Source organism: Harpegnathos saltator, unplaced genomic scaffold (assembly GCF_003227715.2).
Source record: "Harpegnathos saltator strain DR-91 unplaced genomic scaffold, Hsal_v8.6 scaffold212, whole genome shotgun sequence".
Taxonomy (NCBI): Eukaryota; Metazoa; Arthropoda; class Insecta; order Hymenoptera; family Formicidae; genus Harpegnathos; species Harpegnathos saltator.
Genome location: NW_020229998.1, coordinates 206,142 through 220,417, shown reverse-complemented (window position 1 = coordinate 220,417; position 14,276 = coordinate 206,142). Strand labels below are relative to the sequence as shown.

The window sequence follows — 14,276 nt, the reverse complement described above, 5'->3', positions numbered from 1 at the left end:
GCCTACTACCATCCCCTGTACACCCCTGCGCTCACGATCCCACGAGGATTCTCCCGCAATCTCTCGCGAGGTCTCCGCGTATGGAAGAAAGAGACACAGAGGCAGGCCGAGAGAGAGAGAGAGAGAGAGAGAGAGAGAGAGAGCGTCGGCCAGGCCGGCGAAATATTTAAAGAGGATGATCCGAAGACCGCTTGTCTCACGGTCCATTGGACGGACAGAGAGCTTTGGCGAAAATTCACACGCGTAATCCTCGGAGGGTGAGCCGAAAGTATTAAGGGATCCTAAGGGGGAGGTTGTGCTCGGAGGATACGGAGGCTCCACCGGTGATATACACCGAGGTGTGTATCTGTGTGCGATAATGCCACGTTAATATGGCGTTTTCGAATTTTTGACATTCCACCCTTTCCCGTCGTTTCCTCCCTATTGTCGTGAGAGGGTAAACTAACGGAAGCTTATTCGACATGCGCGCACGCGCGAGGCGATGCCTTTGAAACATCAGCGGCGGAAATTCCGGGCGAGTAGGATTATCGGATGGAATAATATCCACGCACGCGCGCGCGCGCGCGCGCGCGTGCGCTGATAGTCAACGTTGGCCTCGACTCCTCCTCGTCGTTACCGATATGAATAATCCGGGTTCCGCTAATCGCGCAAAATTATCAATATTTTCCACGGCGGACGCACGTGTCCTGCAAGCGACAACGGCGCGGGCGGTGCTTGGTGCGCGCGCGCGCGCGCGCGCGCGAATGACGAGAGAACACACGACGAAGGAAGCGGGCGAAATAATATCCCGAGGAATTACGATGTCCCTCTCGGCTCATTTATGGTGCCGGAGCCCTCGGACTGTACGCGTTAGTCACACACGACAGAGCCCTCTTTAAGGCTGGGCGCGAGCGTTGTTTCTACGTGCCGTGGCGAGTCCCAAAGCTCTCGGTCAAGCTTAATGCGCCTAATGGAACCTCCTGAGTGCCGTTACCAATTTTGCCGCGACTCACGATTTAGCGGCGAGCCAAGCGGGACATTATCAAAATTTATTGGTCGGTCAGCCGTTCGCAAACAGTCGTCGCCGTCGCTCTCGCCGATGTCGGAATGTTTTATGATCTGTCTTTTGTGCGCACACATACTTAATTTGTCCGCCAGGAAAAGAGAAAAAAAAACTTTGCTATCGTACTAAAAGCGTCTGGGAGGTACGGGAGGACGGGAAAATCCGTTTGACGAACACGAACGCGCGTGGCGAGAGACGTGACGAATCCTGTCCGCGAATAGTTCTGAAAGTGAAGGAGAGAAAAAACCTCCCTCTTCCTCTAGCCTCGTGGACGTGCACACATACGCGATGTTCGTCCTTTATTCGTGTCTCGTCATTTTAAGCGGCTCACGGAATATTCAAGCATCCTCGAGACGGAAGTAAGTTTTTTTTTTGGAAAAATATCCGTGTCCCCGCTCAGCATATTTTAGGGGTTTAAACTTGGGTTTTTAGAACGTTTATTTCTGGTTGGCTTGGTAATTACCGCAAACGTGCGAGCATGCGCGCGCGCTTGCGTACAATTTATACGCGATGTATTAATTAATTATAATAAATACACGCGCAAACATATAACGCTGCGCATGTGTACTTAACAGATGCCGTGCAAATATTGTCATTGTGCAACTGTAACGGTCAGGATTAAATGGTACGCGGCGAAAATATTTCAGTCGCGATATTCCACTCGGAAAGGGAAAGAGAGAGAGGGAGGGAGGGAGGGAGGGAGGGAGGGAGGGAGGGAGGGAGGGAGGGAGGAAGGAAGAGAGAAACGCCCGGGCTCCTCGAAGGATGCAAATGCCGCGCGATTAATTCTTAGCGACGGAAACGTTTCGAGCCGCTCGACATTCTTGTATGACAGCGGATGGTTGAGTGCGCCTACGCCGTTCGCTTATCAACCGCCCTAATCGGAACTGTTCGACTTCCTGGAGTTCCAGGCGCTGCTAGCTAATTAGGGACGACCTTCGCCGACGCCTGTACGGCCATTCATCACGCACCTATTCGCCGCTATTACCTCCTGCCGAAATTCGCGAGAAGCAGATTGGATCTTGGATTGCCGCGTTTTCGGCATTTCGGCTATCTCTGCGCGTGGACCGTCTCGGTCCTTGAGATCGTAGAGAACGTAATGACTGTTCTCCGACCGACCGACAAATACGTCCTCATCTAGAGCTTCAAAAAATTGCCCTCTTCATCATTTCCCTATCGAACCGCTCCATTTACGCACCGCCGCGCCGCGCCGCCTCGTAAGAATTAACGAGCGGAAAAATTGCGGAGAATGTAATAATGGCGACGGGAGCAACGGCAATAATAATCTCGAGCAATTGCGCACGCAATAAACATGACGAAGGCAGACGGGAGTTTCGCAGCCGCGACGTTGAAAATTTCATCTCGCGAGAAACTTCGCCGGGGCGGCGAAGTAGAAACTTATTCGACGCGCTCACTCCGCATGATATCAGGATTAATATGTGTACGTGCGCGTATGTATGTGTGTATTCCGTGAGAGAAGTAGGATCATCATTAATTATCCATGCGCGCAAAGTCAACGTTGGTCGGAGAGAGAGTCGCGCTTCGGTAATAAATCTAGGTCTCGCTAATCGCGCGATATTGCAACGTCGTCTGTGCGTCATTCGTCGCGCGTAAACTTGGCTCTAAGCTCCGGGTATTTCCGAAGTGCCAGTTCCGCCGGTCCGGTGACTGCGACAACGGAAATAATAACGGATCGGGCTTCGAACTCACCGCATCGTTGTGGTTCCAGTAAACGTAGGCGGGCGGCTCTGGACTCTGCAGGACGACGCACGTGAGATTGATGGTGCTACCTCGATTGATGTACAAGTCCGGCGCACCCAGAATCTCGGTTATGGGTTCTGAAAAGTGAACGATGTTTCACGCGTGAGCGATCTCTCGACAATCGATTTAGGCCAAGCTAGTGTGAGATGATCGCGCTCGTGCACTCGTGGAGCTCGGGAGCGAGGGAAGAGGGGAGAACATGTTGAATTATTCCGTAATAGGCCAGCTGGACGTGGCGAAATTCGCGGTGCGAGCGAAGAAAAGGCTGAAGAGGATGAGAAAAGATCTCTAGTGCGAAAGTGAGTCGAAATTATGAGCAATTAAAATAGATATCTTTGTCGATTTGCGACTTTGCTCTTTCGAGAGAAATTACTTTGAAATTCCACCGCACTGAGAGAAAAGTATATGATATTTGGGACTATAATGATACAGTAACTAAATTATAGTCCGACATATCATATTTATAGTAAGTATTACCATAATATCGGTAATAATTACGATATAGGCATAATATAACCAACTATATAATATTTTTACTAAGAATTGTAGTGAGTTAAACTAAAATTATTGTATGGATATAAATATAAAATAGTAGGTAAAGTAAGTCTTTTATATAGTCAATATTATCAGAATATTTGCTAAATGATGACAGATGTAACTATATGAATATCAAATCTCACTATATTTGTGAATGAGAAATTACCATATATGTGGTAAAAGTAACTAAACAATTATTTGAGACAATCATTGACTATATATTTGTGTTTATTCTACTATATTTTGCAATTTCGACGAACTATAAAAATATGGTTGACGCCAAAATGAACTATAAAATATAGTCAGATTATAGTTAATTCAACTATATTTTTCTATCAGTGCGAATAAGCGCACGCCTGTTTAACGGAGTCGGCTCGACAGATTTATCGACAAAGATAAATATTCCTGCTTAGATGTGTAAAAAATATTATAGCTTGACACGAATAAGAATAATGAAATAAATCTCAATAATGCATTTAAGTGCACTATCGCAAGTGCGATAAGTCAGTTAGACGGCGGGTCACTTTGCGGGGCTACGAAATCGATTTTCTCGAGAACGGAAGCTTCGTAACGGGAAAAATTTGCGTTCTACACTCTCGACTTACGTTTATACAAGACATCATTTTTCTCTCGCTTGTACTACGAATTTTACAGCGGCTCATATGCATGCGCGAACAAGTGACTTATTGTTGGCTATCTCGCCGACGGAAGGGAACAGTTAGGCTTCGTGATATGTTGTACGGTATAATTAAATATTACATTACGTCAGAGTGAAAGGGTGAAATTTTTCCTACTGCCCGCTCTCACACGTCGTTTCTTCTCTCTCTCTCTCTCTCTCTCTCTCTCTGTCCTCTCTCTCTTTCTCTCCGGTTCTCCTTTCGCGAGTAGCAAACGAGTGGAGCGACACAGCTCTCGTATGGATTAAATTCAAGAATCCGAGCGTAGAATTACATCCGTTTTCGGAATTTCTATTTCATGCAAATGCCCGGCGATTAACAACACCAGGACGCTTGCCAGAGATACCTATTTTTCTTTCAGAGTCACTATTTTTTAACGTGCTCATCGAATCGCTTTCTCTACAAGTGTGTCGCGAGACAAAGTCGCGCGTTTCTCTTCTCGCCGCGTCCGTATTAAACTTTGGAATCCGGATACACGAGATCGTTCCATGACTTTATATGCGCTTTATGTAAATAACGAATATTTGTCACGTCGCGCTTCGGGGCGACAGTTTGCTACACCGACGTAGGAAAGCTCAGTCTCTCCCTTCTTCTTCTTCTCTCTCTCTCTCTCTCTCTCTCTCTTCCTTTTTCTCCGGATTAAATCTAAAGATTTAAAGATGAGATTCCGTCGCGATTCTCCCAGAATTTTACGTTTCTTTCATGTAAATGCCTCCCACCGCGATATCTTGGCGCGTCTCGTTTTTGTGATTCCTCAGCCACGCGTTTCGGCTTATAAAAAGTACAATGGCACTGACAGAGCCGAGGGGTTGGGTTGCGCCTCTTAACATTATAATACTGAATCTTATTATTTCGTATCGCAGCGGAGGATCTACGTGTTTGTGCGAGACGAAAAGGCAACATTCATTACCGTCGGCGCGTTAAGGAAACACACAACAAAGTTAATCCTCTCTATATTTTTTATCTCGATTATATATTCCGCGGGGAAGGATTCGCCCTGTCAGTGCCGCGAACGCGGCGCGTCGATGGCGGAATTTATTTTCGGATACCTCTCGCGTGTTTTATCGGGAGGAACATCGACTTCGTTATAACTGCAAGCCTGAGCTCACGATTGTTTATTATTATTAGCTAGTAACATTATTATTAGCTCACGCAGCTGGAGCAAAAACGAAAGTTTTCGAGCAATTTCATCGAACAACACCTGTCGCTCGTACGGATATTTTTTCAACGTTTATTTTTCAATAACACGCGTTAGATAGGAGAGCAATACACTCGTCTCTGCGCACATCCGCGCGGAAGTGCGCATATTCGCGCGACACAGCAAGCCCGGCGAGCGTCCCTTTCGCGTCGTGGCTACATTCGAAAATTGGGACAGCAAGATTGCGCGTTCACGGCCGACGACATCTTATCCTCGGCCAGGAAAATCGACACGACACGGGTTGTTATCGCCGACTGAATCGGGACTTCGCGAGAATTATGCAGCATTACACCGGCGACCCCTAGCCGAGGAATTTTCCCTGGGAGTCTCTCCTTCATCGCTCGCCCTTTCATACCGCCTGATAATAGTCTGCCGCGGAGGGTGAATTGGGCGCGCGCGCGCGCGCACGTCAGGAATTTATTTATAATGCCGAAAACCGCCGATCACGTCGACGTGACGCTATTTATAGCCGTCGATCGGTCGGTTGGTCGAATGAACGGACGGACGAACGGACCGACGGACGGACGGACCGTCCGTCCGTTTTGCGTCCTTTTGTGCTGCCGAAGAGTGATGCGGTTGACCTGGCCTCTGTGCGCACCTCGAAAGAGCACTTTGAGGCGCTTCATACAGAGAGTATCCGGTATCTGTTACCGGTGGCGAGCCCCTGTTCTGCTGCGCGCATATTCGTATATGTGTGTGTGTGTGTGTGTGTGATGTATGTGAGAGAAAGATAGAAGAGAGAGAGAGAGAGGGAGGGAAGGAGAGAGGTCAGCCGGTAGATCGATGTGAATATTTTCCGGACGGCCTCCTCCTCGAGGATTGACCGAAATAACCGGGCAGCGTGCTTTACGGCTTTTGTGCAACGGATGATACCGGGGACGACGGTTAACCCCCCGGTGGTTAACAGCACACCGACCCTTCTTCCTAACCACCCATTCCTCTCTTCCTACCTTCCCGCCCTCCGTCACCGCCGTCACCCACGTCTGCGCTCCCTCTTTTCCCCGATCCCGCCACTGCGGAGCTTTTTCTTCCGGGTCTCTCGCCGAATCCGGATTTAGATTTTAAAAGCTTCCGACGTTCTTTTTTCTCTCTCTGCCTCTCTCTCTCTCTCTCTCTCTCTCTCTCTCTCTCTCTCTCTCTCTCTCTCTCTCCTTGCTTCTCGGTCTACCACCCTTCGTTATATTTCACGCCCTTGTCGACCGCCTTCTACCTCACCGCGATTCTCTTGTTCTCTCTCCGTTCGCTAAGCTTGCTCCGTTTCTGACACGTAGCTCGCTTCCTTCCATCTCGGTGTACCTCAAAATTCTTAACCCTTAAGTATCCGCGTGCACGGGTCTCAGGCTCGCTTGAGATCCGCGAAGAGATCCTGCTTTCTTCTTCTGTATTTCTCTTCTGTATTTCGTAAAGAAGAGCGCTGGCGAGCGGCTAGTTTTGCGCGTGTGCGATGTCATTAAATTCCAGAGTTTTAAGGATTTAACATCACGTCTGCCTGTGGTGGTCGATATCGCCAACGTACAACCCTGTTTCCGCGCCAGTAATTAAGGATGAAAGGCACCCGGTGCTCCAACCTTGTGTTGCTTCACTTACTATCCCGAGTGATTTAATCATATGTATCCGCAGCCTTAATTACATATCCATCTTAATTTCATCTCAATTCCATATAATCTTTGTTTAAAGTTTAATTATACATCCATCTTAATTCCATCTTAATTCCACGTAATCTTTGTTTAATGTCTAATTGTAGAGATACTTTGCGCAACCCGAATCGATTCTTCTATCTCCAATTAATCTTATCATTGTTATTGTCTTTCTGTTTCAGTGCGTAACCCTCCCCCCCCACCCCTCCCGTCTCCCATCCGTCAGACATCCTGCAGACTTCACACAGTCTCGTCCCCAAGTAAGTAGATTAGTTCATCCGTCCATATATTCGCCCAGTCTTCCGTCCGTTCTATCTTTTTTACTTCTTTGTCGACGACATCGCGTCCATCGAGGCGCAGAGCGTACAGCGCCGCCTATGGCTCGATCGATACCACGAATATACGCGAAACGCTTTAACGTCGGTTAACCGCGGGCGAAAGCCGACCTCGTCAGGCAGGTCGTGCCTTCGAGTCGAAATCAAACCTTGCGAGGTCTTTCGCCGCTGAGTTGCCGGAACTTTCAATTCGCTCGGATACTCGTACATATATGATCCCGGGCTGCACGTTTTGTATAAACGCTCGCCGGAATTAATGACGCCGGAATCGCGAGCGCCGCCATTCCTCTAACCAGCCGTGATGATCATCGCTCGTATTCCCTCGGAGTAGTTTGACGAGAGTATCGGCGAGAACTCGACGCGCATCGTTTCAAAGCGTTTCGAGCTTTCTCTCTCTCTCTCTCTCTCTCTCTCTCTCCCCCTCCCTCTCTCTCTCTCTCTCTCTCTTTCTCTCTCTCTCTCTCCCTCTCTCTCTCTCTCTCTCTCTCTCTCTGCCCTCCTTCCCCTCTCCCTCTCCCTCTATCTGGGCTCTAGAGAGCGCTCTCTCACGTTCGTGCACGTTCACGGCTCGTGCGAATCGCCGTATTCATGTCCACGATTAATCGCGATGCGGAGGTCTCTCGATATCACGGATGATCGGAGAATGCTGGCGACTGAACGGTCAAGTGTTATGCGCGACTTGTCCAGTTGAAAACTCGCAAGTTTATTTATGCGCGGCGATTGAAAACACGGGAGTGTTTTCGCCGTAAAGAACATTCTCCACAGCACGTTCTGCGTTGAACGCGTGAAGTTTTAGGCTCGATTCACACTATCGGTTCTCGTTCACGGTCCGATCGTATTCCTAAAATGTCCACACTATTGAGTCACTCATCGATCCGCTCTCGGTTCTATCCCAGACGATCAGTGTAGTTTCTGCCTAAACATTAATTTCCCTTGAACATCGGCGTCGCTTCTTATTTGCTCTCTTTTGTAAGAAACATTAATATTTTATCATATTTCCCTATATATTAGGTGTACAACTTTGCTTCCGCCGTTTTTTTTCCGAAATCCAAGGCTTTATTGTAAGAAACTGGTTATACATTTATGATTCAAAGTATTGTCCATCGCTGGCCACTACTTTCTCCCATCTTTCGGGCAGCGTACGAATCCCGCGTTGAAAAAACTGGTCATCTTTTGAAGCGATCCACGAATCGATCCAATTTCTTACTTCTTCATAAGACCGGAAGTGCTGGTCAACCAGGCCGTGTGCCATTGATCGAAACAAGTGATAGAGGGAGCAACGCCTGGAGAATACGGCGGGTGGGGTAGAACTTCCCATTTCAATGTTTCCAAGTATGTCTTGACCACTTTCGCAACATGGGGTCGAGCATTGTCATGCTGCAAAATCACTTTATCGTGTCTCTCGTTGTATTGCGGCCGTTTGTCTTTCAATGCTCGGCTCAAACGCATTAATTGCGTTCGATAACGATCGCCTGTGATTGTTTCAGTCGGTTTTAACAGCTCGTAATACACTACGCCGAGCTGGTCCCACGAAATACAGAGCATGACCTTGGAGCCGTGAATATTCGGTTTGGCCGTCGACGTGGATATGCCCATGATTTTCTGCGCTTGGGGTTATCGTAATGAACCCATTTTTCGTCCCCAGTCACAATGCGATGCAGAAATCCCTTCCGTCTTTGCCTTTCAAGCAACTGTTCACAAGCGAACAAACGCCGTTCAACATCTCTCGGTTTCAACTCGTACGGCACCCAATTTCCTTGCTTCTGAATCATTCCCATGTCTTTGAGGCATTTTGAAATTGCTTGTTGAGTCACCCCCAATGATCGTGCCAATTCTTCTTGACTTTGACACGAGTCTTCATTAAGTAATGCCTCCAATTCTGCATCTTCGAAAACCTTCTCTCTTCCAGCGCTATGCCGGTCTTCGACGTGAAAATCACCGTTCTTGAATCACCGTTGAAACTACTCACGACACGTTCTTTCACTAATAGCGGTCTCCACCATAAGTATTTGAGAGCATTCGCCGCAGCCTCAGCCGCAGATTTCTTCATATTGAAGCAGAAAATTAAAACCTCCCGCAAATGACGAGAATTTGGCTCGTAAACTGACATTTTCAATCGAGAATAACTTTATGATGCGGACACAAATCGATTAATGTTTCTATGGGGTTATGTTGACAGATGCCCAAGTTTATCGCATGACGTCTATGATCTATTTATTTCGACCACTACTTACCGCTAAAGCCATCTATAGGAAAACGGTTAAGTTGTACACCTAATATGTTCATAATTAATTTCTAATTATAACACGATATACATATATACGTACCTTTTTAAATAAACGACCACAATTTTTCTTTATTCATATTTTCTTATTCTTATTATTATTATTATTTGATACTGCTGGAGAGTCACGAGACTGCGCGAACTGCGAGTCTGCGAAAACTAACGGTGGATTGATCCGGTCCGGAAAGTCTGTTTACATTATCGGTACGACTCCGGACAACTTTGATCGCGCTCCGGCAAGATATTCTTTCGAAGGATCGTTACTGGAGCGAGATCGGATCGAAACTTGAGCGTTATATGTTACAAACAGTGGAAAAATATTGGATCAGAGCGTGAGCGGATCGATAGTGTGGATCGAGCCTTAACAACGCGTCCCCGTTGCTCAGAATTCAGAGTCGAACCTCCCCGAGTAGAAATTAAGTCGAAGTAAGAAATTAATCGAGGTCGATTCTTTGAAACATTCACCGGCCACTCCCGAGCTCCCAGCGTGTGTGGGGAGGATCTCCTCGATCGAATAATCCGATATGTAAGCTCGCGGGAAAGAATGACGCGTAATGCTCCCGTTCGAAGCTTTATTAAAGAAGTTTGTCACGCGATTTCGCGACACGGCAGCCCGGATGAATAAAAGATGTCGATAGGCGACGACAGTAAAATGTAAACCAGGATAAGTTAGACGTCTCGAGAAATCGATTTCGCCTTTGCCGGTCGTGCGACGTGTTTCGGTGAGCTGGCGTGTTTTGAATTCGGTTTAACGCAAGGACGACTCTCGCGAGCGCAAGCGCATGGCGAACATGCGCCAATGAAATTGGCGCAGGTAGCAGCGGAGAACGGAATCATCATCACACGTAGCGGAGCAGGTCGAGCCTCTGCCGCGTGAATACGCGATCGACTCGAGAAATACGAGAGAAAACAAAGCCAGCGAGAGAGAGAGAGAGAGAGACAATCGAGGGAAAATCCAGCAAAATTCTCTCCGCCCGGCGCGCCAGTTGGTGACGCTGAAAATTACAAGCAGAGGAAGCTCGACCCTGTCCCTGAAATATTCCCTTATACCCGAGGAGGAGCGCCTTTCTCATCGATTGAGAAATTTGATCCTTTCGCGTGTGGGAGAGCGCATTTCCGAGACGCGCCGGAGCATTTCCCACGAACGCGAGCACGATCCCTCCCAATCGTCCGCCCGCCCGGTCGCGCCCGTTTTCTCCTCCGTCGATTTACCTATTACGATCGTTCGATCGAGTTTACCGTCGCACCGCCGCGATACCGCTCGGGCGCTCGTGCGAGAGCATCGCTTACAATCGATATTTGTCGAGCGCACAAAATACAGCAGCCGCGCGCGCGCGCGCGATGCACCGCGTCGACGCTTGACCCAAATGGAGCAACTCGCACAATCGCGCGCCCACTCCTGTCCGCTGCGGTTTCAGCAAGGTGCAGGCTGCATCCGTTCAGTTTAGTCCAGTCAGTTCGGTTTACTTCACTCCTAGAAAACGCGCTGCACAGAGTTAACAAATGGCGTACCGTCCGTTACAACACCGGTTACACCGGTTCAATCCAGTTTCGTACTTTTCCATCTCGTGGCTTTCACCTCGCATTAGTCGGGCCGGCCGAGACGAGCTTAAAACGCTGCCGAACGGAACGCGTGAGCGCGCGCGTTCGAGTCTACGTCTACGTATCTTTTTATGTCTCTTATTGGACGCGTTAGATTTCTCATGATTCGGTCGCGATTTATACTTGGTTTTTATTCTTGTTCACCCGCCGCAGACCATACTCGTTTCGCGGATATTTTTCATTGAAGCAGCGGTCTCTGTTCACGCAGAGCCCTACAGGGTGGTCTCAGGTTAGCGGTAGAACTCTTTTCATCGAAGGCAGCACATCGGGATCCATTCGAGGCCCCAAGCTGAGGAAACATGAAATAATAAAAAACCAGGGCGAAACTGGCCGCTGATGGATGGAATTGTGACGCGATCGTCGCGCCGTTCGCCGAAACTCCGCGCGGGTACGAGCGCGACAGCGGAGCGGCGGTGTTTTTTCGTCAGACAAATCGGACGAATGGCCGAGCTTAGAGCGAGTTTCGCTCATCCTCGAGCGAAACGAACTTTGGAGAATGAGGATCGGCCAGGTCAGGCAGCGCAGGCTGGAATTCCGATCTCTCTTCCGGGCGCGGATCTTTTATGAAGGCGGCGAGCAACCTGCAGTGCGAACTCAAGGGAGGCGACGCGCGCTCTTCCTTGCTTTACGGCGAGGAGCTCGGACGAGACGCTAAATTGCGTTTAGGCGACGCGCTGTGTGTACGTGTCCTCCCTCAATACGGAGATTCGATGCAAATGGAGGGCGATTCCGGGCGAAATGGGAACGGCGCGCGATGGAACAGGACGGCTGATTACGTGTGGCGCGGTCGGGGGCGAGTGAAAGGAAGATCGCCGTAGGAAACGAAGATCTGTTTCCCGCGTTACGACGGCCGGGTCCAGGCGGATCTGATTTGCGAAATGAATCTTTACGTTCGACCATTCGCGCGACTCTCTCTTTCTCGTCGGCAACTTCCCTCGTGGTCTCGTTTTCCGCACCTCCTCCCACTCCTCTTCCTCCTTCTCCTCCATCACCTTTTCCTCTTCCTCTATCCCGTTTCTTTCACCCCGGAGACTCGAGCTTTTCAATCCCCGGGAAAGTACGCAGACCGAGATACGTAATTTGCCGATAGCGCGGTTACGTTTGACATTCCGGCGGGAATGTCACTGGCAGAGCGGAGCTCTGAAAGGCCGAGGCGAATTAAAACAAGCGTCAGGAGAGGAGAAGGCTCTCTTCTCGCGGCATCAACGGAACGCTAATCGCGCGAGACCGTATCGCGCTAATAGCGTAGAAGAACGGAAAACGGGAACGTGCCAAATGACGGCGGGGTAAAACCGCGCGCATGCGCGCGCGCGCGCGCGAAAGCACAGACGGCCGCGTCACGAATTATGATGTTCGCGCCGAGAGCGCGCTTGTCGCCGAAAGTGGGTCGCGCCGGAGTGTATCCCGCAGGAAGTAAATTGATTCGGCGCTCGGGGGAGGAATACGGTAAATGCAAATCGTCGCGTTCTTCTTTCACCCCTGGAAACACGCCCCGACGAACCCGCCAACCAGCTCGGACCCTTTCGGCGCTTTCGATAGCTCGGATGTCGCTTCCCTATCCTAGCCACCGTCGTCGCGCCGTCGTGGTGAGACTGTGTTTCACCCCGCTCCCCGGGCATACCATCGCCGAGGAATGGTGCCTGTGCTCGGCTTCTTTCGTCGTCGCACGCCACCACGGAATGCGAACTGGTTATTTCTTGGTAGCTCATTCAAGCGCTACAGGCGGCGGACAGGGACAGGGGCCGTGTAACAGGAATAAACGAAGTACTGTGGCTCATGAATACAGGAGACTCGCTCCCCCCTTCTCTCTCTCTCTTTCTCTGTCTTTTCCCAATGTGAGAGGAAGCCCGAAGATACGTACACGTAGGGCGAAATATTTTATGCAATAGAGGACCTCGTATCCACTTCAACATAGTCACTCAACGTGTGCGTTTATTTCGAAGGTCCTCGGAAGGCCCGGCTGAAATTTCTGTCACGTTACTCGAAATGGGACTTGAGAGAGAGAGAGAGAGAGAGAGAGAGAGAGAGAGAGAGAGAGAGAGAGAGAAATGGAGGGAGAAAAGAGGAAGTGGGCGTCGTGATGCGGCTGGCCTTTTGTCGGGCAAAATCACCGGGGTCGCCGTTCGGCGGCGAAGCTCTCGGATTTGACGGCGAATCTGCAAGATCGGCGCGGAAAGATTCCGGTTACGCCACTGGCCAGGGATAACCTTTGCAAACTCGGCCGAAGTCGTCGTTGACTTTCCTCGTTTCCGCCGTCGTTCACGCGAAGGAGCCCACGACGACGAGCGGAGCCCCTTAGACGGTCAACGCCGGCTGAAGTTAACTAAATGTTCGTTTCCTCGGCAGATCGTTGTCTCGGCGATGATAAGAAGTAAGAAAGACAGAGTGTCCGACCTCCGTAAAAGCTCGCTTGTTATCTCAATAGACAGTGTACAGCTCGGGCACGGAGTATACACAGGCAGGATTTGCCGCGGATCCCTTCGAGCGAGGAACGACTTGATTATTGTAAGGCAATTCGCGCGCGCGCGCGCTTGCGCGAAATAAAACGAATCGCGCCGAGAGTTTCGCGCGCGAGTGTACCGCCTCCGGCGAACGATACGTGCGCGTATCTCCCCGTGCGTAACATCGGCGTAAAATCTTTCGGGTCTCTCGAGCGGAGGACGAGCGAAATCGTCGGTCTCCGCGACTGAAAGTAGCAATTTTTTACGGCGGACGCTAAGAACGTTCGACGGGTTCCGCGGGCGACCTCGAGCCGGGACGGATCTTACGCTTTTCCTTTTCTTTTTTCTCCCCCCTCCTCGTCGGCTATCTCAGGCGAGGTCGGGACCTCTGGAAGAAGGAAGAACATCATCGATAAAAGCGGGTTTTCGCTGGCATCGCTCCTCACCCGAATGGAATATAAACGGGCCTGGTATTCCCCTCTACATCCCTCCGTTCGCGTTCGCGGCATGATCGAGGAGGCGGCCGGGCAACTTCCGCAACTTCTCCAAGTACGTCGGGCAACTTTCCCCGTTCGGGACTGCCGTTCGCGCTGGTTACTCTTTTACTGGCCATCAAGAGACGCTTCTGCAAGCGTGGCTTGAAAGAGAAACGCCGGCGTTTTTCCTCCCCTTTTTACGTCTTCCTACCCTTTTGTCAGGGAGAGCGCGAAGGTCAGCTGCGTCGGATTTTTATCCCCTTCTTCCTGGGAATCCTCTCTCACG

At 49.8% G+C, this 14,276-nt stretch overlaps 1 protein-coding gene across 1 annotated transcript in view; it reads right to left on the bottom strand.

The window, feature by feature from the left end:
- Nucleotides 1-14,276, bottom strand: part of LOC105185379 (protein turtle homolog B) — a 158,147-nt gene that overhangs the window by 11,615 nt on the left and 132,256 nt on the right. The window contains exon 4 of the mRNA XM_025298237.1: nucleotides 2,753-2,880. Coding sequence (XP_025154022.1) covers nucleotides 2,753-2,880 — 128 coding nt within the window. The remainder of the gene's footprint in view (nucleotides 1-2,752; nucleotides 2,881-14,276) is intronic.